This window comes from Corylus avellana, chromosome ca8 (assembly GCF_901000735.1).
Source record: "Corylus avellana chromosome ca8, CavTom2PMs-1.0".
NCBI classification, from domain to species: domain Eukaryota; kingdom Viridiplantae; phylum Streptophyta; class Magnoliopsida; order Fagales; family Betulaceae; genus Corylus; species Corylus avellana.
Window position 1 is genome coordinate 1,548,581 of NC_081548.1, and position 24,418 is coordinate 1,572,998.

The window sequence follows — 24,418 nt, forward strand, 5'->3', positions numbered from 1 at the left end:
TAGATAGTAAATTGATGGAAATACCTATTTGAAACTACAAAATAAACAGAACGAAATATTGAAATTAAAAACCCTAAGAACTAATAAAAATTGCATGAAAACTTGATGACTAAATTTAATTTTTGTTTTCCTTCTTTTTTTTCTTTTTTTTTAATTGATTCCTTTGCTGTCATTGCTGATACAAACACTATTAGTGTTGGATGAAGTCAAATTGAGAGGATCTATTTTATGATTTACATTAGATTTGTGAAATCTAATGGTGTATAAGTTGATTGTTGTTATTGATGTTCGAGTAAATGGCTTATTGAACAAAATACTTGCACCCTGCTTTCCTTCCCATTTCTTTTCTTCTTCTTTTTTTCTTTCTTTCTTTCCAATTTCTTTCCTAACATACATCTTTCTGAAGATGAATTCTTCATCATAGATTTTTCTTATTGTTGCATTTTGAATTTTTGAGAAATTAAAAGATTATAATAATTACAACGATGCAGTGACAATGACTTGTAATCATGGATGGAAATTGTACTCGTGATCTCGATAACATGATAACAACAACATTGATAGACAGCGTTGATGGTGGTTGATGAAACGTTTCGACAGTAGTGCTAGGCTGCTAGAAGTTAATAGCAACATAATGAATTCAAATCCATATGGGCTCCATCTGTCCAAATTGCAGAAGATCCCAATCCACATTACAACAACAATAGAAACTACACCGATAGCAATGTGAAGAGTAATTAAAAATGAAATGAGAATGGTAATATTGGTCAATTTTTCATAAAAAGAATCTACTTAAATATTTTAAGAATTGATATGAATATGATACAGGCTGATGTGTTTGTGATGACACTAGGTGGCTTGACTGCTTTGAGAAATAGGCAAAGTAACAAGAAGGGTGTAATTTGTATTATGGAGTAAAATGGGCTACAAATATCAATATTTGGAAAACACAATGCTGCAATCAACGAGAGAAGATACCAGAAAATGAATGGAGCTAGCCTTTCACCCACTGAGAAGCAATACTGCTACTTGGAAATAGGAGGCTCTCCTAACCACTTGGCACGAAAGCCTGTTCCCTTACAATCAGAGCAACACATTGATCCCTGGAAGTATAATGACAACATATAAAAGGGTCATCCATGCTGCAATTATAGATACGGCGGATTGACCGAACGCTAAGGATTTATACTAGCCATAGATTAAAGACCTTGTAGATTTAACTTACCACTCCACCACAAATAACACAACTGGTGTTTCTTGAGGGGACTTGGCAGAGCATGTTATCACCAAGAATAAAGAATCCTGTACCCCCACACCATTTGCATTCAACATGTCCATTTGAGTTGCAAGAAGAACAACCAACAGGCCTTGGTTGCTGAAAGTGGCATGAACAATGGAGAAACAAGGAAACAAGCAAAATATAGATTATTAAAATGTCTTCATAAAGAAAGAATGAGCCTCAACATCAGGCCAGTTCCACAGAAGTAGCAACGCATGATAAATAAACTGCAATCCTCTATTTGTAACATAAAGTATCTGATCAAGAAAATAGCTATCTTTCTGCCCTTTCCAATACTTTAGAGGGAAGTAATTTAGCCCAAAACCTACTCCATGTTCACTTTTCTACATCACTGAACATGGCTCAATATTCGAGGATGAAATAAAATTGGTTTCTCCTGTTATTATTTCTTTACTTTTCTTCTTCTGCAAGAATTAGCTTGATACTTAAATCAAAGACGGAGATTTCTGGAACCATTTCCTAGATACTCTTTGAAAGCAAGTGTGTGGTGAAGAACCTCAGATGAACAGGAGTTGTTTAAAAGAGAACAAACAAAATTACTGTCCTTTTAAGTTACTAAGGCAGAACTAAATATATAAACAAAGCCATGGTTACTCAAACCACAAGCATAAATTCTCATAGCAATCACCCACGAGACCAAGTATGTTACACGGGAAACTTAAAAATAGCAATTCATCTCCTCCCTCCACACAAATAAGATGAGGTTTTTTCCTTTTTAGACTGTCCTAAAATGTATGAAAGTTTCACAAACAAAAGCATTTATCCATTTAACTTCCTATGTTGCCCTCAAATTTAAGCCCAAATTTTTGAAATTTTGAAAGCAGCTTTTTTGGTTAACCTAAGAGCATTTTAGGAGAATTGTTATGTCTACTTTGTTTCATCATGCATGCCGTTTGCAAACTTCCATCTATTTTGATATAGAGGGAGTAATAAATAGACCAATCACATAAGAACTCAGAAACTATAAAACTAAGGGCAGAATGTGAAATCTATATTCCTAACAAACGGATTAAAAAGATCTCAAGTTTAAAATGGACAGCAAACTAGAACACTGAAAAAGCCATTTATCACACTTGAAAGGGGCAAAGCTGGTAACAAATACTCATTGAAGCATGCATATAACACATTTGTAGCTTAGAATTATGAGGATATGACTGCTATCTTGACCTGTTTACTTCTGCTCCCAATGGGAACAAACAACCCCTAATTTAAGCATATTATACACCAACACAAGAAAAATACTCACGGAATAGAGGGTTGCATAGAGGTCTTTCATCTTTTAATATACTGGCTTATATAAAGCATCCTAATAAATTAATTCAAAATTTAACTTTATGATCTTTAAAGAAAAAAAAAAAACTAACTATTATAAATGGAGTGATCATAATTAGTTTGACAACAACTTCCCTTGATAAGGAAGGAGATATGACAAGGCCAATTGCAATGATCTAAAAGACTTGTAGGCATGGTTAAAAAATGTTCAAGCGCCCCCACCCCTCCCCCCCCATCATCCCTGTCCCCACACCAAAATTAAGTAAGTTGTCCTAATTCACCTATAGTGATTTTGTCATCAATGACTAAGAAGTGGTACACTCCTACCTCCTAATGAACAAAATCATATCATTTCTCCACACAATTTTCCAACATCTTCAATTTCCATATCAAACTAGGTTTGAGGAAAGAAAATAAATTGTTTTTCAAAACATGAGCATAAAGCTACAGATATCAATTTAAGCATAGAAGTGGATTCACTGGATTGTTTGTTTTACCTATCAAAAAAATTAAAATTCATGGAAGTATAAAGAATGACTAACAAACTCTTTTCGTCATGCATTGCACTAGGGTTGCCCAAATGGATTCCTCAAGTGAGCTAAGCATCTGGTCCATGAAGCAATCACTAATCACCAAAGACCTCATTAAAGCAAAATCCTAAAAGGAAGATACTCTCAAAGGCTAGAGCATTGTGATACTGCCACTCAAATCACTAAACATAGGTGAAAGGTATGAAGATTTGTACTTTTCCATCACATTTCAGGATTTAAATGGCATGTATGAACACCTGACATTTATTCTATGCCTGGTAAAGTGTAAACAGATCTCGTTTTCCTAAATGCCTTGTCATTTTAATATGTAGCCTTTTCCAGTAGCTTCCTTGGAGACACTTTGTTCAAAAGTGTAAGCTTTGTTGCATCTAACATTGGATTCCTAAACCCGACCCTACTAACAGATTGACACGCAACTCATTACCAAATAGACTATCATTGTAATTATCAGTAAACAATTAGGGAAACCCAACTAACAAATAGTTGAAAGAATTAAGAAAATATTAATGTGCTCCTGCTACAAATTAAGCTCCAACTCCATATGTGGATTTCGCGTAAACTGCTATAAAGAGGTATGTAGATTTAGTAATCTGGCTCTCCAAAGATGTTAAGTTTTATTTCAGATTAGCTGTGGACCAATAGAAATAAATCCAAAACTACTCAAAAATCTTAATTTTCCTAAAGCTACGTTTCTCGTTGCGCAGAATTGCATCTAATTCGAGGATTCCACTTCTGCAAAACTCAATCATATGCATATATGTATATATAAATGCGCGAGCGCGCGCAAATTCATTATATTACGAAACCTACTGAATCTAATTCTATGCAACCAAACACCACTTCATTCGAGAAATTGAATAGAGGGAAAATTTAACAAATAAAACAAAAAAGATTTCAATAATTGATTGTCACCAACACAGACCGGAAAAATAAATTATAAAGGGAAAAAAAGAAAAAAGAGCTTACCTGAGAGATTAACCAGGCTTTCTCCATGCGGTTGGCGAAATTGAAGGAGCTCTCGTACGAGTCCACCACTGAAGCCCGAATAGCACAAACCCTAGAACTCGTGGACCTCGCAGCGGCGGCGGTTGTACCATGAGGTACAATCACCCGGACACCAATCGGCGACGCGAAGGTTTTATTCTGGATTGGTTTCGGCACAATCACATGCCTACTACAACACGTACAATTCATCGTTTCTTAATTCTCTCTTTCTTTTTTTTCTTTTGCTTTCTGTAGGAGAGAGTTTTTAACGTTTCCGAGGTCGTTTTGTGCGTTTACGTAGGGAAGTTCCCTCGATTTTAAAGAAGATTGCTGAGAGATATAAAATAATAATAATTAATAATAATATAAAAGTTGATGGATTGGGTTAATCCGCCATAAAATTTTTTAAAAGATAAACTATAGATTATATTAAAGGAAAGTGTTTGCGGCCCTGCGGGCGTATTAATCCCCTTATAAATTTATGTGTCTGTCTAGATAAAAAATTATATTTTTGTGATTGGCCGGAGATGGCAAGGCGAAGTCATGACGGCGGCTGTGCCATGGGGGTGCTTGGGGAGGTAGGAAGCCTTGGTGCCCTGTGCAGCGCTCTCTAAATAGTTTAACTATTTTAACTAACAACTTTTACTATTCCCCATTTAAGTTAAAATTGAGAGTATCTATTTAGTTTAAAATGAATAGTAATATTGTCTTAACATTAAAGTTGAATAACAAAATTTTACAATATTACTTCTCATTTTACACTAAATGGAGAGGATCATATTCCCCGGACCACCGAATTTACTATTATTATTATTATTATTTTATGTGCCTTAATCTATTTAGATAAAATGAGAACGACTATTCCTTGAATAAATCAAATAAAATATTATTCTATAGGAATAGTCATTCAATTCTACGAATCTATTCCGTATATCAAACACGCCCTTACAGTAAAAACTGTAATACCCATGACACCACTCTTTTATTTTATTTTTATAACAAATAGATCATAATTAAATGGACAAAAAGATGATAAATGATTATATCCACCTATTTAACTTGCTTCCTGTGATTAAATAACTAAGGAATCTCCAGTTGTTCGAATTAAAGATTGCAAGTCATCGCCTAATTCTACAATCTTTGCCGTCTATTTAAATCATTGACAATTTTCAGAAGCCAAATCCCATACATCCACCTCCAATCTTGACAATATTGGAGAAAATGAATGAGATAGGAACAAGACCAAATATAATATAATAACGCAATTATATTGACACTTCTAAATAATGTTTATATATATTTATCAAGTTGTATATATACTAATTTTATAAATTTTGAAATTATCTAATTAAAATATAAATTAGAGTTTTTCATCATTGTGAAATTATATATAATAGAAAAAAATCTAAAACACCCTAATTCCTAATCGATTTGGCCAACCATATTCGGTCCAATAAAAAATTAAAAATTAAAAAAAAAAAAAAAAAAAAGTATTCCCAAGTTTTTAAGCTATCAAAGCAAAGTTTGACCCACAACCAAAGTTGAAATCTGAAATTGATTTTCCCAAACTCCGTTCCGTTCCCACTGGCTTATTAAAGCGACAGTAAACAATAAAAATAAATATGACGACAATTTTGGCCTCCACCTCATATAAATACAAGAAATTAAATTCAACACAAAAAAATTATATTCAGAGGTGTATAAAACTTAATAATGATTATCTTTTCATTGAATAATGTTATAAGTTTTCTTAGAGTCTTCTTAGAGTCATTTCAAATGTGTCCTCAAAAGATAGCTCAATCGACTGGGACCACGCCTAATGAAGCAGAAGTCACTTGTTCGAATTTTCCTCTCTCCTCTTATGCGGACATGTAAAAAAAAAAAAAGAGTCATTTCAAACGTGATGTGGTTTTTAAAATCATCAATAGATCAAAAGCCAATAAAATACATTTCAAATTTAAGCCACATTACATTTGAAATGACTCTAAAATGACTATAAAAAAACTTATAATATTACTCATTTTCATTTACTCAAACGTATCCATTTAGAGTTTGTACAAGAGTGGGACAAATATACTAGAATATTATAAAAATAAGCATAAAAAAAAAAAAAAAAAATGTAGGAATAAAGCAAATATGATAAAATATTAGAGAATACATATAATATTTGATTTGTGGGCCTGTGGGCTTTGAGCGGGAAAAAAAAACTCGGATGACTTCATTGGGATTGGCCCTCATATCAAACAGAACTATGAAACGGACCAACCCGAACGACAATGGAATGCGACAAACTAAAAAAAAACGGCACACTTCTGCGGTTGTGCCCAAAGGCCCTTAACTATTTAGTCTTATTATTGATAAATAATAACGCTACCCTCCACACTTATTTTATAATGATTGATGTATTGTGTTTTAATTTTTTTTTAATTGTTAATCTGATAAATCACTTAAAACACGACACATAAGTTAATGTAAGAGAAATGATTGGCATCAATAATTTGTTCATATTTCTCATATTCTCTTACAAATTCAATAGATCAACTTTTAGATTTTTTGGGTCTGTCGTTGGCTTATGTATATCGTTGACTTATATAGGGTATACATAAGTCTACAAATTTAATGGTTAATTTGTAAGATGAGATGAAAAAAAAAAAAATATATTAATATCAATCATCTCTCTTAATGTAAAATGAGTCTGAAAAATAACATTATTTATCAATAGAATAATCGATGTGCATGGTGCTCGAAAAAAAAAAAAAAAAAAAAAAAAAAAAAAAAGTCATTTTAAAATAGGCAAGAATCCCTATTTCCTGGGTTTTGGATTAAGGGAAAGAGTTTAACTTCAACGTGGATAGGCTGTAAAAGACCACTTTTATAGCCCCCAATAAGGGATTGACACATAGGAAAAATGCACAAAACTATCATATAGCCTGAAACACTATATTTTTCCTTATTTCTTCTTCTCTCTCATTTCTTCTTTCTCGCCGACAACTCTTCTCCCATTTATTATTCTTTCTTCTTCTTCTTCCTTCTGCTGAAACGCTGGCCTTGACCCACGGCTTGGTCACGCTGTGTCAAGGCAGCGGCTTGAGGGTGATCCCTTTAAGGTGGTAAAATCCCTAAAGGGTTAACCTTCTCCTCTAGGATTCAGTTTTGAATAAATAATAAGTTTTAAGGCATTATAATTGATTTTTGAAGTTGGTTTTGCATTTTCCGGTGGGTTTGCTGAGTTCGGCGGCCATGGGTATTTTTGGTTTTTTTTGGTTTTTTTTTTTTTCACTTTGATTTGCTGTGTTTGTTCTCATTTTGGTTTTCTGCAATTTTCTTAAATGGATGAGGTGTCACAAGGTGGTTAGATGCTGCAAAACACCACTTTTGCATCCCATCCGCATGGTAGGGGCTCTCTAAGGGAAAACTTCAGTTAAAACCTCTGAATTATCATGCATTTTGAAAAAACTTTTCAAATTTCAAAAATTTACAATTTTAATTATTGAGCTTTCAATTTTATACAATATATTTCATCGGTCATATTTTAAACATTAAAATTAATAAAATAACATTTATATCCTATTCCCGGTTTATGGTTAATGAGTACATTCGTTTACCAAAATGAAACGCAAAGTAATAACGCAACTTTCCAAATGCAACTATAAAAGTTGTTGTGGTTTAACTTGTTTTGAAGAGAGTCCACATATAATATCAATTATGAACACCATGACTTTCTTCCCTTGCTCCAACCCACTGTTTTTTTTTTTTTTTGGAATGATGTAGGAGGGATTTCCATTTGTCCACGTCCTTCATAAAATGTAAATCACACTCCTTCCGTTCCTGTTAAACAAATATCGAAGATGTATGACTATTATATTTTTTGTTTTTACAAATTTACTTCCATTATTTTAAAATGATAAAAAATTAGGCAATAAAATTTGATAGATAAACAATTGATAAGATAAGCACTATGTGAATTGTTATATTAATTTGAAAGCAACTTGTGGTGAACGCTATAATACCGTACCATAGCTAACACTCAGGGACGGAGCCAAAAACTATTATGGGTAGGGGTTAGAAGTCAAAAAAAATCTGTTGCTAGGGCTGATTGGCTTATTATTATTATTTTTTGTTTACCTTAAAATTAATGTTTTTGTTCTTAGAAATTGGAGGGGGGTCATGGCAAATACCAGCTCCCTCGATCCCTCTGTCCTTGCTAACACCTGAGTATGATCATCTTTATTTCAAGTAAGGAAATCACGACACATTGACTTTAAAAAATAAAAGATAAATAAAGATATAGTTCAAAAAAATTACTTTTTGGAGTAAAATTAAGAAAAAGCTATTTTATGATTGAAATTAAATAATTTAGTACCCGATGTTATTATGTGATTTAACTTTAGTGTATGGACCATATATAAAATAGTTTAAACTCATTTCTCCTTGAAATTGAGAAGGATTTTATTCAGAAAAGGCCTCCCAAAATTCATTCCTTAAAAACTTTCTCACAAGCCAGTCGTCACCACATCAGAAAGCATATAACATCTCCTTCTCTCTCTCTCTCTCTCTCTCTCTCAAATGGAAAAAAACAACACCATGGCTTCGCCATCATCGCCAACCGCAACAACCTTTGTGCAAGCAGAAACACACACCTTCAGAGACCTAGTCCAGAGGCTGACCGGGTCGTCGGTGGACTCGGAGAAGCTCCCGGTCAACCCATCTTCAAAACTCTCCCCAAAAACCTTCACTCCCGCCGGTGAGCCCACCGGGCCCCGCCGGTCACCCTTCAAGCTCCACGAGCGAAGGCACACCCACACCATGAGAAAGCTCGAAATCAAGCTGGGCCTCACCACTCTCCGCAACAACTCGCCCCTCCAAACTCAGCGAGTCGACTCACCGGTTCAGAGCCCTTTAACCCCACTCCGGTCCGAGCCAATGTTTCTACCCATTTCCTGGGCCGAGTTGCCGTCGTCACCGCCCTTGTCGGACGAGGAGAAAGCTGTAGCCGAGAAAGGGTTTTACTTTCACCCATCGCCGGTGAGTACGCCGAGAGGCACCGAGCCACCAGAGCTCTTGACCTTGTTTCCACTGAGTTCGCCGAGTCAGAAAATTCGCGATTCGTAAAGATATTTTTGGGCTTTTAGGAGTTCGACAAAAATATGTTGTGTTTTTCTTTTCTTCTCGGCTAAGATATCTTTAAATTCAATACTTCGATTGCATGCGGGTTTTGGGTTGTTTATTAATATATTTAAATAAAATTTTCTACGTATGTTTTTTTATTGCTATTTGTGCGTAAACTTTCTAAGATATATGTGAGTTTGTGGGTCTTTTTTTTTTTTTTTATAAATTTATTGATGTAACAGTGCGCTGTGGTATTATCACGTTAGTTCTCACAAATAAAAAATAAAAAATAAAAAAATCTCAATTTCTCTGTGGGTGGTTGGGCCAGGTCGGCCACCCTAATCAAGTCTCAGTGATAGCTTGCGTAGATGCAACTATTCTATCATGCCATCTTTACATTTGGTGGTTGCGACCACTAAATTTGTACGATCATTACAGTGGGTGGTCCGACCAATAACACAAAAGACTAAAGACCGAAAAAAGAGTGATGTGTGGCATTTCTAAAAATAAAAATAAAACGGTACTATGAGAGGTTTGTACGTCTCTAATCACTTTTTCAACAGGCAATTTGACATATCTTTCTCTTTTCTTCTCTTTTCTTTTCTTTTTTAACTTCTTGTTGGTAATAGGGATTGACTAATGCATGCATGATTTCTTTGGAGTGTTGAAAATGCTCCTTGTGAGAATACTTTGTGTTACAATATCTACTCTACCTAACTAGGCTACAAACAAGTATTTATGGTTGTAGTAAAATTAAAATATTTATTTTTCGACAAGAAAATATTTTTGACGAAAAATGAGCAACAACAAAAATAGGTAGACAACTTCCGGCAAAGGCCTAACGGTGGTTTGTAAGTAGTCCGACTGTTTAAGAATGAGAAATTCAAACTCAAAAGATGATTTACAAAATTTAAAAACGAAAACCATTTTCAAAAACTAAATAAGCTTTTTTTGTCAAACTGAAAATATTTTCGATCACATCAAACAATGAAAATATATATATATAATTTTACAGCAAATCAAACCCAACTTAAATTATAAGGTAAAGTTCACTTAACTCCCTCAAATTACCATCACAATGACAATCTACTCCTCAAACTATCAATTATGACAATTTACCTCCCAAACTATCAATTACGACAATTTACCCCCCAAACTACCAAAACAATGACAATGTATCCCCCAATGCTAGCAAAATGACGAAATTAGTCCTATAAAATTTTCAATAAGGCAAAAAAAACCCTTAAAATTTTGAAAAAAAAATTAAAAATTGGGGTTTTTAATTTTTTTTTTGTCCTATTGAAAATTTTATAGGGCTAATTTCGTCATTTTTTTTAAAAAAAATTGGAGGTACATTGTCATTATTTTGGTAGTTTGAGAGATAAATTATCGCAATTGATAGTTTAGGAGATAGATTGTTATTAACATGGTAGTTTGAAGGGATTATATGGACTTTACCCTAAATTTTAATGCCCGTAAATAACAACGCTCTTCGTGGTTTAAAAAAAAGGAGCTAATTAAAGTAGCGTGAATGAGATGATCCTTATCAATATCATTATATCAAAATACAACCCAAATTACCCAATTTAAATAAATAAAAAGAAAGAATTCGGAAAAAAAATGATCAAGGCGTGTTTGGTGCATTGGTGGATGTCAGGGTCAGTTAACTGTTTCTTTTAACTCAAAGCTGACTTGCGTGTACATATTCCCCAGTCACCGGACGCAGTGGCGTCTAGATTACATGGGAAGGTACGGGCCCCACACGGAGGTCTCCGGGGCCGACTTGGTCTTTGTTGGGACGTTAACGTCATTGTCCAACCACGTCGCACCAGATCCTTCCCTTCTTCAGTTCTTATCCTCAAAAGTCGAATCACATGGAAGAAACTTCGCTAGCTGGTCCCGATCCTCCTATGACAGATATGCATCGGTACCGGTAGACCAGTTTTTCGTGTCAGAATATCACTAGCTAGAAGCGCATGTAAAAAAAAAAGAGATGAGATCTGTCTTTTCTTTATGGACAATTATTATTATTATTTTGTCATCGGCTAGTCGGTGAGGCTATGCTTAATAAAGCGAAGGTCACTAGTTTGAATCTCCTTCCCCTTTTATACAGACATGTAAAAAAAATATATATATATATGATTATTATTATTTTTTAATTTTAAAGAAATGATAAGTTTTCAAATTATAGAATTTAGCTTCTTTTTTTTAGGCATTCTTATTTTTCAAAACTTAAAAGCTTTTTTATAATATAGCGAGTAAGAACTTTTGAAAATATACTTAATTCTCAACGGTAATATACCACATTTATAATAGGTGACATTTTCCTAGCATGTAAAAAAACTACCTAAATTATGTAATTTAAGAATAAGAAAATCCTAATCCCTCATTCATCTCCTATCAATTTTCTTTTCTCAAGTTCACTATTAAATTTGTAAAATTTACATGTGGTTAATTTGTATATATATATATATAAATAAAAGGTTCCAAATAGAAATAGAACAGAATTTTCCAAAAAAGGTTCGAATAACTTTATCGACAGCTTGAATATATGTTATGATTTCGGTGGAATTGAAATTAGACTATGATTCTCAATTTCACTTAATTTATTTAATAATTTAGATTAAATTTACTAGCATACATATTGTCTTAAGATTTACAAAATCTAAACTCAGTAAAATAATCAGTTGCCTCAAGTAAAATAGAGTGAATCGTTATCCGCTTATATCAATATCATTCTATCAATATAACGTTCATATAAGAGGCGTCAACCTTAATTTGGTCACCCCTTCTTTCTTTGTCCATATATATTAAAAAAAAAGATTCGTTATTATTTATTTTCCTATAGACTAATAAAAGATGACGATATGTTATTAGCTTGGTGTGAAAGGGTAGGCTTGAAAAAAAAAAAAGAAAAAAAAAAAGAAAGAAGAAGGTACTAGTACTGTACTACCTTCTTTTTTAGCCCTGTCCACGTCTTTCCCTAGCATTTGTTCGACAAAACGCATAAAACTATTTTTTTTTTAAATATTTTTGTGATTTCAAAAAATAAAAAATAAAAAATAATTTTTTGTGCGTTTGGGTCTTTGAGACCTTGAAATGAACTAATTTCTGGTTTCTGACATACAGAATAACGTAACACATAAATTGTGATTTAATATTGTGTTAGAAAATAAGTGAGAATGTAATAATATTTAAGTGTAACCTCAGTCAATAATTTGCATCAAGGAACTCTAAACTCTAAAACCACTTGGTTAAGAAGACGAAAACAAAGAAAAAAGCAAGAAAGAATTTGTAATTTGATATCGAGAGTAGCCGCAATCAAAGAAAAGAAAGAGAAAAAGACGAGGGATCCAGATCAAGTGCAATTAGACTGCTCATGTGAGAGAAAATCCAAACCCACCCACCCTGTTTGAACAAGTGCTAGATACATAGTCGAGTAAGATGAGGTCCGGGTAATTTCTCAAATGAAAATATCTATTACAAGTGCAATAAACAACCTCATACTACCCTATACCATCCAAAAAAAATAAAATAAAAGGGAAAAGAGATTGAAATGAATTGAATTTTGATACCCAATTAGAATTCTTTGCACATAGTTTTGCATTTTAGAAAGAGATGATTGTTGTTAACAGTGCAATTGATAATTATCCCATTCTCTCAGCTCTCCCAGTCAAAGGTGTGATCATAAGGCTGTCAGCCTAACGGGCTCATTGGTCTTACATTTCACAAAGGGGAAGAAGCACCAAAGGAATTATTGGCATCAACTGATGGGGACATGTATGGAGTTGTCTCCTTCTTTATCAGAAATAGTCAAACTTAAATGCACCATTTTTCAACTCATACCTTAAGCAGTAATCTAATCAGTTGAAGAAAATTGTAAGCAAATTAGGTCCACCATGTCCAAATATGCATGTCCTCGAGAGACATGCCATGGGTATTTGGTCAATGACAAATGAAAAATGTCTCTAAGAAGTTTCGCCCAATTTACACATTCAATAATAATTCTCTCTCTAGCCCTACATTGTGCACTAGAGCATTCACACCCGGCTAATCGAGCCAAAAATTTGGGTGATAGCTACTTTATCCTAAAATTTGGTAAGTATTGTAGCTCACTAATCTTATTTATTTTTTAAATTTCTTTTTGATAACACAGAGTAATTTTATGTGGCCTACTAAAAATAATGTGACTATTAAAATCACCATTGAGCTTTTGATTGATCATTATTGAATTTTGATCAAATGATAATTTTAATGGCTACATCATTCTTAATAGGATACAAGTAGGCCACCTAAAATTATTCAATAACACATGTACAGGACTTTGAAAAGTAGGCGTTTTTTTTTTTTTTAAATAAATTTAAATGGAATAGTAAAAGTGAATAACTAAAATAGAAAATGAGATGTAAGAGGATAGTTAAAGTAAAACACAATAATTTTTTAGGTGAGGCTTAACTTGTTTCGACGTAAAATGTTTTATGAAAAAAGTTTTTTCTAATTTTTGTACGAGCAAAACGCCAACAAATATTTTCATCAAAATCATTTTTCTTGAGAAACGATTTGTTGAGTTGGATGTAAATGGACAGAGTTTTCTTCTAAAGTCTAAACTGAGTTGGAAGAACTTTATTCAACTCAGTCTATAAAAATGACATGTGTCTTTTGAACATGTAAAAAAACACATGCATTTTTTTTTTAAAAAAAAAACACGTCATTTTTATAGATTGAATTAGAGCAAGTTTCTCCAACCCAGTTTGAAAAAAAAACTTTATCGGATTTAAATTATATTTTCACCACATTTCCTTTAAGCAAAACAGATTTGAACACCAGTTGATCAATTTTCCATAATTACTCTATAAAGTTACATCCTTTAATTTAAGATAAGGATATGTCTCCAAAAAATTAAGGAAAAATATCTATGTAAAAAAGAAACGATTTTCTATAGGCACAAACAAAAGTCAAGCTGTTCTCATGAGCTGCCACATAAGGAGAAGCAGCCATGATTGTTTAGGTCGTTCTCATGGATTAAGGCTGCACATATTCTTTGAAATTGTCACTAGAAAAAGACATTCCCCTTGTTATTATAAGCCTTTGAATTATGTTGAATATAGTGGATTTGAGCATATGGATGAGTGACGCAAGTATTTTCGACAAAAGGTTGAACAACTTTCGTGAAAGAAAAATTCTCGATGTCCTGTTCAAGTTATGTTCCAAAAATCATTGCTAATGTAGAAAGAATTGAACCACCTCAAGATTTATTATTTATTTAAGGGTTAAATACTCCATACCTCCTTAAGGTTTTTCAACTTTATTTTTTTCTCCTGTGGTTTCATTTTTATTACAGGAGGTCCCTGTGGTTTTGATAAGTGACCAAATTAGTCTATCCGTTAGTTGACCGTTAGGACTGACATGTAGACCAATCAGACGTCTACACGTGGCATATATTTAATTTTTTTTTTTTAAAAAAAAGTATATATATATTTTTTAAAATTAAAAAAATGTATTTTTTTTAAATACATTTTTTTTTATTTTTTTATTTTTAAAAATTAAATATGAGCCACGTGTCGACGTCTAATTGGTCCACATGTCAGTCATAATGGTCAACTAACGGATGGACTAATTTGGTCACTTATCAAAACCACAGGGCCCTCCTGTGATAAAAATGAAACCACAGGGGAAAAAAATAAAGTTGAGAAACCCTAAGGGGGTATGGAGTATTTAACCCTTTATTTAATTTGTTGGAAAAACTTTACTTACATCCTGAATTGTCACCTATTTTGCAATGTTTTTCTCAAAGTTAAAAACCTCTCAATTTCGTGTATTGAACTTTTAATTTTTTTAATGTTTCCTTCCGTTAGAATTTTCCGTTAAATCCTAACAAAATTTCCAAAATACCTCACATTTTTTTGGAAAACATATTTACAAATTTTTACAAAGATTGAGGCATGGATAGTTTTGTTAAATTTACAAACTCTAAGTTAGACCGTAGATCAGACAGTCTAATCGAAATTAGACCGTTTGATTGAGACAAATGTCTCATATACTAGTTATATATTGAACCTTTTTGACAAAATCCCCCTTTTCAAGAGGAAGGGCAATCAAAACATTGAACTTCAATTGCACCAGAAAGGGCAAAGTGCAGCAACCCACATTGCTAAAGTAGCTAATTCGCAACATATAAATTATTTTTTTGACATAAGTGAGTGTTGTCTTCAGTAACTGATTTTGTTTTCCCCTTTAAAATTATTTTCTTCAGCTATTTAGTGTAGATGTATAAGAGGCAGAACGGTGCAAATGTATAATGTAGCAGGTGTCAAAGAATTAATCTTGACACATAACCCTCTGTTGATCCTTCATGTTTTATATCATTTAACTTTTAAGGCCAAATAAAACCTATGAAAACCATCTGTAAACTTTTGAATTTACTCAGAAAACAATAGGTACTGTCATAGAATCGCATTTACTGGCTCTTCAAACCAGAGGTGTAACATGGTTACAAGTAGAATTAGGGCTTCATTTTCAAGAAAAGATAAAATTATAGATATTTAGATTCTCCAAAACATAAGCTAAGCCAAACAACAATAAGATGTTACATTAAAAACAATAATCTACCTGCTATCACCAATGAAATCAGTAGACACCACATCATCATCAGTGTAACCAAAAATGCCTTAAGCTTGCCCTCGGACTCATCCCTGAGCATTGACAGATTGAAAAAGATATTGAATAGAACAGATATATATATATATATATATATATATATATATATTTGCATCATGAAGTATGATAAGAAAGCATTCCCTATATACTCATTCAATAACCAACAGAAAATAACACTTGAAAAGTCCAAGGGTAAAAGATTGATACTCCAAAACTCGATAGCATTTTTGGTCTCCTGCTAGGTTGCCTTCTTCATAAGGCCATTCTAGTCAATTTGCCATTAAGTTTCAGAAGAACTTTTCCAACAGCCTATTCGACCACAAAATAATACTCATCAATTAGTCAGGCTGCTAAATATGGTATACTCTTCTAAAAATGAATGCCAATTGTAGTAGATATTTATGCACAACAACATTTACAGCAAGCAACATTGTAAATAAGAAGTAATTAACTACCTACGCAGCTCCGGTGCTGCTAGGAGTAATGTTGAAGGAAGCAGCTCTTCTACCCCCCAGTCCTTTCCTTGAGGGGCCATCCATAGTCTTCCGTGTGAAATGGCTTGCTCTCAATATACAAGAGAGAAGTATAACTAGAAGTGGGGAAGAGATCTAACAATACAAGAAAATTCAAAAAGCTAGAATCTGAGGCAGCGGCCCAAAGAAAGAGTTTTAAAGAATAAGGCCTTTAATGCCACTAAGGTCCTCTCATGTTCCTTAAAGCTACAATTGATTCTTTTTTCCCTCCATATACACCACATAAGGCAAGGCGGAATAATCGTTCAGACTGCGTCAAATTAGGACCTACCCCATGGCGCTCTCCAACAAGCAAAGAGGTCTACCACCCTTCTAGGCATAACTCAGGCCAATCCTACACTGCTGAAGAATGTATTCTATTAGTTTTAATTATTGGCTAAATATTCGGTGATCAAAATGGATTCAAAGTGTGCCAAATCTCTATGACGTCTGGATGGGACTCATAGCCGTCCGGATGGGATTTCTCCCGAGAACCTCGTCTGCAACCCCGTCTGCAAGTCTGTCCGAACACGCCGCGCCAAAAGAACGGAGAAAGCGATGTTGCCCTAGAGCCCGTCCGGACGAGCCCATTTACCGTCTGGACGGCCCGTAGTCTGCTAGATTTAATTTAAATGTAATTGAGTCCTAATTAGACTAGGCTAGGTTTAATTTAAATGTAATTGAGTCCTAATTAGACTAGGGGTCTTGGTATTATATATATAGATCTCTACAGATCTGTAGGATACGAATTTTGACCACCAGAGAGTTCGTGTGAGGCTGTGCTTGAGTGATTATTTTGTTGTGAGCCAAATTGATTCCTCTTAGAGGATTTTTGTTAGTTTTGATTGTGTGCTTAATTGAAGTCTATCGGAAGGATCCGATAAAGGAGAATCACGTTGAAAAAGATTGTGAGCGAGAAGACAAGTTGAAGGCTTGTCGATCTTACAGAGCCAAGGTCTTGCAAATGGATATAAGTGTTCCTAATGTCTGTAATCTCTGGATAATCTTTTGATAGTGATTTCCTGGGTTTGGCTGCTCTGTAAAGGTTTTACTTTTAGAGCCTTTTCTAAAAGGTTTCCTCTTCGTCACCAAAGTCTTTGTGTTTGATTTTACTTGTTTTTTGTGATTGTTTGCTTTGATTTAAATATCTGTTAATTCCGCATAAAATCGTGATATTTATCTGTTTAGAGTTTTTCATATTCCAAAGTACACATACGAACTCATAGTCGAGCAGAAGATCGTCTATTGACTCTCCACTCTTTTTACACATGCAATACCACTCAACTACAATGATATGTTGTTTCCTTAGATCGTTCACAGTGAGAATCTTTCCTAAGGCAGCCAACCAAGCAAAGAAAGCAACTTTCAAGAGAGCCTTATTCTGCCAAATACTCATTCAAGGGAAAGAAGTGTTGTCTTGGGGAACAAGAACATTATAGTAAGATCTACAATCAAACAACCCTCTCCTGAAAGGTATCCAACAGTGTTTGTCCTCCGCTCCCAGTCTTACTCTAATGGAATACAACAAAGTGTAGAGAGAGGTAATGATATGGATCTCCCAATCATGAGCTGCTCTGTGGAAGATAAAATTACATTGATAGGAGGCACTAGAAAGCACCAACCACCTAGTTTTTAACTTATTTTAACTGGGAAGTGGCCAAAATATACACTAGATTGTGGACAAGCCTGTGCTCCAGCAAAAATATTCAGTAGACCGGCAGTTAAAATCATTAAAGCATGACTTCAGTGTCGGAGCACCCTGCCACCCTCCCTCCAAGGCAGATTAGGGCACCCAGGTTTGAACAATATGAAAACGAACCACAAATTTTGTTGTCAATTCCTTCAGAAAACTGAATACGAGAAGCTAAGAACAACGACAATGGACAAAAGCAAAAAGAAAAGCAATAGCAATAATAATGAAATGGATTACCTTAACTTCTGAGAAGAGGACAAAAACTATGTACATCAAATCCCTGCGAGGATCAACAAGATCAGGTGAACCATAAACACAAGACCCAAATAAAAAATTTTATTTCCAAAAATTTTACAGACCATTATGTCTAATTTCAAGAAATCATTCCGAAATTATCGACAACTAAGCATCAAAACTTCAAATATCAATGGAATCTAATTTATAATTTTACACTAATATAGCGCACAAAAGATAATGTCAAAGGGAGGAAGCAGGGGACCAGAGGTGAGAAAGAAGAAAGAAGAAATGATGTTGAAAACAAGAAAACGGAAAAAGGAAGCAATAAGCAAGAAAAAGCACAAATTCCTGGTTCATTTCAACATAAAAACTTAGGTTATATATCTCTATCCTTAAGAATATCCTAATTTATGCTTTGCAACAATCTCACAAAAAACCCTGAAATTAACACAAAGCAGAAGTACATAATAAGGTATAAACATGAACCTAACTCCTCCCTAAAGCCCACCCATTCTCACCAATTCAGTGACGGCCTTTTAGAAGCCTGTTGTAAGGGCCATGAGGCATGAGTTTAAAGTGGAAACATGATGATAATCACTTCGCTCTGTTGTGCACACAATGAGGAGGCTATTCAACAAATCTCCTAATCTTGTTATCCAAGAAAAAGTATCAATGACAAGGAGCTCTCTTAATCTCATGCAAGTAAAGGCTCTAAAAGGAGAAGAAAAGCGCTATCAATATGGATGATAGCAGAGAAAGACGAAACCGATCAACAAAGATTGCAAGAATACACTAAGTCACAAGGACCCTTCAGTTTCTTATGAGCTTCCTTCATGGTCTTTCCATCTTTCTCCTTCCTCCAGAGTGTCTCAACACCTCCATTTGCTTTGCATTTAAAAATTTGCATCACCTCCATTTTCCCACCAACAAAAGGGAAAATTTATTCTTCTCAGCAACTAAATACACACAGTCAAATCCTTCCGAGCTGCATCTTTTTTCTTTTTTTCAAAAAAGAAAAAGAAAAGTTGATTGCTAGAATCAATAGAAACACAGTTCGAATCTCCCCTCGCCCCGCCAGTTGGGGCAATTACTTACTAAAAAAAAAAGAAAAAGAACAGTTGATTGCTAGAGTCAATAGAAACACAGTTCCGCCGGTTGAGGGAATTACTTATAAAAAAAAAAAAACGACTTTCTCCTCATCCAAACTAAACTTAACCGTTATCAGAGACAGGGAGGAAGACAGAGAGACGATATTATTCCACACGCTCATTTTCCCTCACTTTCTATTCAGCCAAACACGAAATCACCATTATACAAGAAACAGAGAGAGAGAGAGAGAGAGCTGTCAGACATGGTGGCAATGGCCTTGAAAGCCTGAATAAGCGAAGGGTCAGCTGGCGATTGCCCAAAGACAATACCCCCTCAAGATCTAACGGTTGAAAATAACCAAAAAAAAAAAAAGAAAAAAAAAGACGCAGTCTAGTGAAGTGAGAAATATGAATTCTTGATAAATCAAAAATCGGAGAGAGGAAGAGTCATTGTGGAGTTGGGGGCTTACGGAGAAGAAGGCTCAGATACAGGAGGAGTGGCAGATCGGAGCGGAGATGAATAAAGGACAAAATGGTCATTTAAGGTTTCAATACAAAAATCACGATTACATGAGAATTGACACGTGTACTTTGTATGGTTAGAACTTAGAAAGATCATCCAAAGAGAGATCTTGAGTGAAAACTCGGTCTGCCGAGAGAAACGACGTCGTGTACTCTGATGTATAAGAACCCAGACCTCACCGTCTTCTCTTCAGAAAGCTTCGAGAGATAGAGAAAGTTTCTCTTTATTTCTCTTGGGGCCACGACTGCATCAGATCTGCTTCTTCTGCTTATTTCTCTTGAGCAGAGCCACTGCATCAGATCTGCTTCTTCCGGGAATGGGTACGACTGCTAAGTCTAGAAACTCTCTTGCTTTCTTCTTCAATCATTATTGTCATTTAAGGGTTTCTTTCCATGCTCTCAATTTTCATTATTGTCGTAGCTTTAGTGCTACTTCTCCTAACACTATCAATAGTGGTAGAGATATTGTGGAAAGCCCCAATCAGTTCTTGAAATCTGTGAGAGATCGATGCAGATCTCGAAGCTTTAGGAATCTTGATGATGCCTTAGGCGTGTTTGATAGAATGCTTCACATGCGCCCTTTGCCTTCCATCATGGATTTTAATCAATTGTTGACTGCAATTGCAAGAATGAAGCATCACGCAACCGTGATTTCTCTTATTAAAGAAATTGAACTGCTAGGAATTGCTCCCAATGATTATACTCCTGCCATTTTGATTAATTGCTTCTGCCATTTAAACCGGGTGGATTTTGGCTTCTCTATCTTAGCAAGAATATTGAAACTTGGTTTTGAACCAGACTCTATAATTCTTACTACTCTTGTCAAAGGGCTTTGTATTCGGGGTAAAATTGTTGAAGCTGTGAAGTTGGTTAACAAAATGGAAAAGATGGGCTACAAACCTGATACAGTTACCTACGGAACAATAATGAATTATTTGTGTAAAATAGGCAAGACCAGTGAAGCTATTGGGTTGTTTAGAAAGATGGAAAAAAGAAATCTTGAACTTGATGTGGTGTTGTATAATACAATCATTGATAGTTTGTGTAAAGATCGATTGGTCACTGAAGCTCTGACATTTTTCTTTGAAATGACAAGTAAAGGAATTCAGCCAGACGTCTTCACTTACAGTTCTTTAATTCAAGTCCTATGCAATTTCGGTTGGTGGAAAGAGACAACTAAATTATGGAATGAGATGGTGGAAAGGAAAATCATTCCTGATCTGCATACATTCAGCATATTGGTGGACACGTTTGGTAAAGAGGGGAAGTTGAAAGAAGCAAATGAAGTTTTTGGTGTGATGATTCGGAGAGGCATAGAGCCTGATACAATTACGTACAATTCCTTGATTGACGGTTACTGTTTGCAAAATAAAATGGATGAGGCTGTCAAAGTATTTAATACGATGGTTCGAAAGGGTTGTTCGCCTTGTATTGTTAGCTATAACATATTGATCCATGGATATTGTAAAAATGGAAGAGTTGATGAGGCAATGATTCTTGTCCATGAAATGTCTATGAAGGGAATTTTTCCCGATGTTGTGACTTACAGCAATCTTATCGGAGGGTGTTGCCGAGTTGGGAGAGTCAAGACTGCGTTAGAGCTACTCCATGAGATGCAAGTTTGTGGCCAACATCCAGATCTCCAAACTTGTGCTATTTTGTTAGATGGGTTGTGTAAGAATCTACACTTTTCTGAGGCAATGACATTGTTTCAAGAGATGGAAGAAAAAAAGGTGCACCTAGATATTGTGATTTACAGCATTTTGATTAACGGTATGTGTAATGCTGGGAAACTTATGACTGCAAAAGAACTCTTTAATAGTCTTCCTACCAAAGGTTTGCAACCTGATGTTTGGACTTGCAATGTAATGATCAAAGGGCTTTGCAAAGAGGGACTATTAAATGAAGCAAGGGAGTTTTTTGAGAAAATGGAAGAGAACGGTTGTTCACCTAACCATTTCACATATAACACAATCATCCTAGGCTTCTTGCAACATAATGAGACATCATGGGTAGTGAAATATCTCAAAATGATGGTTGAGAAGGGTTTCTCAGCAAATGCGACCACTGCAACCATTTTGATCGACTTGTTGTTTACTAATCAAGCTGATAAAACTTTGCAAGACTTTTTTCAGAGGTCTGTGTGAAAGCTTTCTACTTCTTTAATGTGTATCACTTTTATGATATAATGCAGTGAATACTTTATGCATATTTATAGCTGAGATTGTTTATGCTTTTTGGGGTCATATGGACAGTGGAGTTGGAAACTAATAGGTATGATATTTTATCTGCCTGAGGTAATATCGGTTGACTCTTGGTTATCACTTATTTTTGTTGTTTCTATGAATATTTGAGTCCTATCATGATGTTCATGGTAATGAAGTCACTTGCAGGCTCTTTGTTTCAAACAGCTAACTTGTCGCATAACAACTTGATGATAACCACACAATCAAATTTATTTATTTTATTTTATTTTATTTTTTTATTATTTTATTTTTTTAACTTTAATATTGATCCATTAATGGATATTGGTCTTTGTCTTTTTTTTCAAAATTCCTTAGGGCCCGTTTGGTTTGCGGAATAGGCCCTTGAATGGAATAGCTATTCCTTTGTTTGGTAAGGGTCTATTCATAGGAATGATTATTCCATGGGAATAGCTAATCTCTTCCTCAAAGGAATAACTATTCCTCTAAAGAATGAGAAGAATAGCTATTCCTTTCCAGTGGGAATAAGGACTCCGTTTAATTTGCCACAAAAGCCCTTAGTGCCTCTTGACTCTCATCGTTCCCATCGACCTCTTCGTCAAGAACCATGACTGCTTGAAGAAGAAGAGCTTGAAGATCGTCTTCCTCCAACTGCAACTCGTCCATCTTCCAACTTTGTGTCTCTCTCTCCATCTCTTCTATCTCTCATCTCTTGCCTTCTCTCTGTTTCTGGTTTCGTTTTTTTGTGTGTGCTGTGTTTGTGGTTCCGTCATGTCTTCATCAAACTGCAATCCATCTTCCAGCCAGGTATTTCTCTCCATCTCTGTTTTTCTGATAAGGGTTTCTGTACGGTTTGTTTTGGAAGAAGATAGGGTTTCATTTGATGTGTTTTGTGATTTGGTACTTATTTCTTTGTGGGTCTGATAAGGGTTTCTGTACGGTTTGTTTTGGAAGAAGATAGGGTTTCATTTGATGTGTTTTGTGATTTGGTACTTATTTCTTTGTGGGTCTTATATTGACATGTATTGTGATTTAGATTCGTTATTTCGGTCTCTGTTTCATATTGATTTCGGGTGATTTTGGTCGATGTAGCTAAAATCAATTTGGGTATTTGTTTCGGTGATTGAAGGGTTGATTAGGTGTTCTTGTTTAGTTGTAGTTGATTAATTGATTGCAAATCTTGGGGTTTGATTTTGGAGGTTTTGTGGTTGAATTGAAATGTTCTGGGCTGTCAAACCAATTGGGTTTCGAGAGGGAGTTTTGATTTGGTGATTTTTGGGGGATGGCCGAACTTGGGTCTTGATTGGGTGTTTGTGTTTGTAGTTCATCTTAGGCTTATGATTTGTTATTCTGGTTGGTTTTAAGGGTTTAATTAGATGGGTGCTTTGATATGGAATTGACCTAAAATGTGTAGGATCTTATGCTTCCTAAAAGCAAAATAATTAACAATAAACACATAATTTTGTAAATCTAAACCTGTAAATCTGAAGACCTTTTAACAGATCAAAGAGTAAAAATCTCATGAACCATCCTAATCTTAACCATTAGTGTGAATGGATCTCATGTAAATTATCATCATGCATCTTATCTCAATTTCCAGAAGCCCAATGTAGATGCCTAACTCAAAATCTGCAAACCAAAAAAGGCCATGAATAGATTTCATTTCATCCAATAGCCAAAACTCAAATAAACTGAACATAATGGCTGAGTTGCAGATGTGCTGATAATATAATCTTTCCTAAGTACGATTGCTCATTTACTTGTTGCATTCTATCACAATAACCCATTAAAGCCAATCTCTGTTTTCTCATCCTACTTTGCTGGAGTAATCCTAGAGAATGGAGGTATCATATCAAATACATTCTAATTGCATTAGCTGATCACTATTTCTTTCCAATTGCATAAAGTCACAGAAAATTTTAAATGCTGACATTGACAAAACAGAGAGCACCAACAGTTATGGTCCAACATAGGGAGTAGTAACAGTGATATGGTCCGTAGCTTTAATGAGTCATAAAGTGTTAGATATTAAATCCCCGCATGCTGTTAGAGCAATAACTTCTTGTTAGATACTTATTCTAGTGCTCCTTTTCTTCTGTTATGTTTCTTGCTGGCCTGGTTTTGTAATCCTTCTATGCGTTGGTTGTTTTCTTATACCTTATAATATAGACATGTGTTGTTTGTTTACGGCTATGGCGCAATTAAGTTTGACTACAAGGAACATGATAAAGAAGAGGAATTTGACTTCAGTGTTGATGTTTTGGGTGGATATGTTGTCAGTTGTTGTTA

The 24,418-nt window shown here is 34.6% G+C and overlaps 3 protein-coding genes across 3 annotated transcripts; 2 read left to right on the plus strand and 1 right to left on the minus strand.

Annotated features, from left to right (window-relative positions):
• Positions 1–436: 436 nt before the first annotated feature.
• Positions 437–4,457, minus strand: LOC132190052 (uncharacterized). The gene is made up of 3 exons (XM_059604933.1): positions 4,090–4,457; positions 1,226–1,375; positions 437–1,103 (listed from the first exon to the last, which is right to left on the minus strand). The coding sequence occupies exons 1-3, from the start codon at positions 4,315–4,317 to the stop codon at positions 1,026–1,028; spliced, it is 456 nt and encodes a 151-aa protein (XP_059460916.1). The 5' UTR covers positions 4,318–4,457; the 3' UTR covers positions 437–1,025.
• Positions 4,458–8,557: 4,100 nt separating this feature from the next.
• Positions 8,558–9,374, plus strand: LOC132190054 (VQ motif-containing protein 33-like). The gene has a single exon (XM_059604934.1). It carries the CDS (start codon positions 8,674–8,676, stop codon positions 9,217–9,219), a length of 546 nt encoding a protein of 181 aa, XP_059460917.1. The 5' UTR covers positions 8,558–8,673; the 3' UTR covers positions 9,220–9,374.
• A 10,684-nt stretch (positions 9,375–20,058) lies between these two features.
• On the plus strand, positions 20,059–22,136 carry LOC132190055 (putative pentatricopeptide repeat-containing protein At1g12700, mitochondrial). The gene has a single exon (XM_059604935.1). It carries the CDS (start codon positions 20,243–20,245, stop codon positions 22,070–22,072), a length of 1,830 nt encoding a protein of 609 aa, XP_059460918.1. The 5' UTR covers positions 20,059–20,242; the 3' UTR covers positions 22,073–22,136.
• The last annotated feature ends 2,282 nt before the right edge of the window (positions 22,137–24,418 follow it).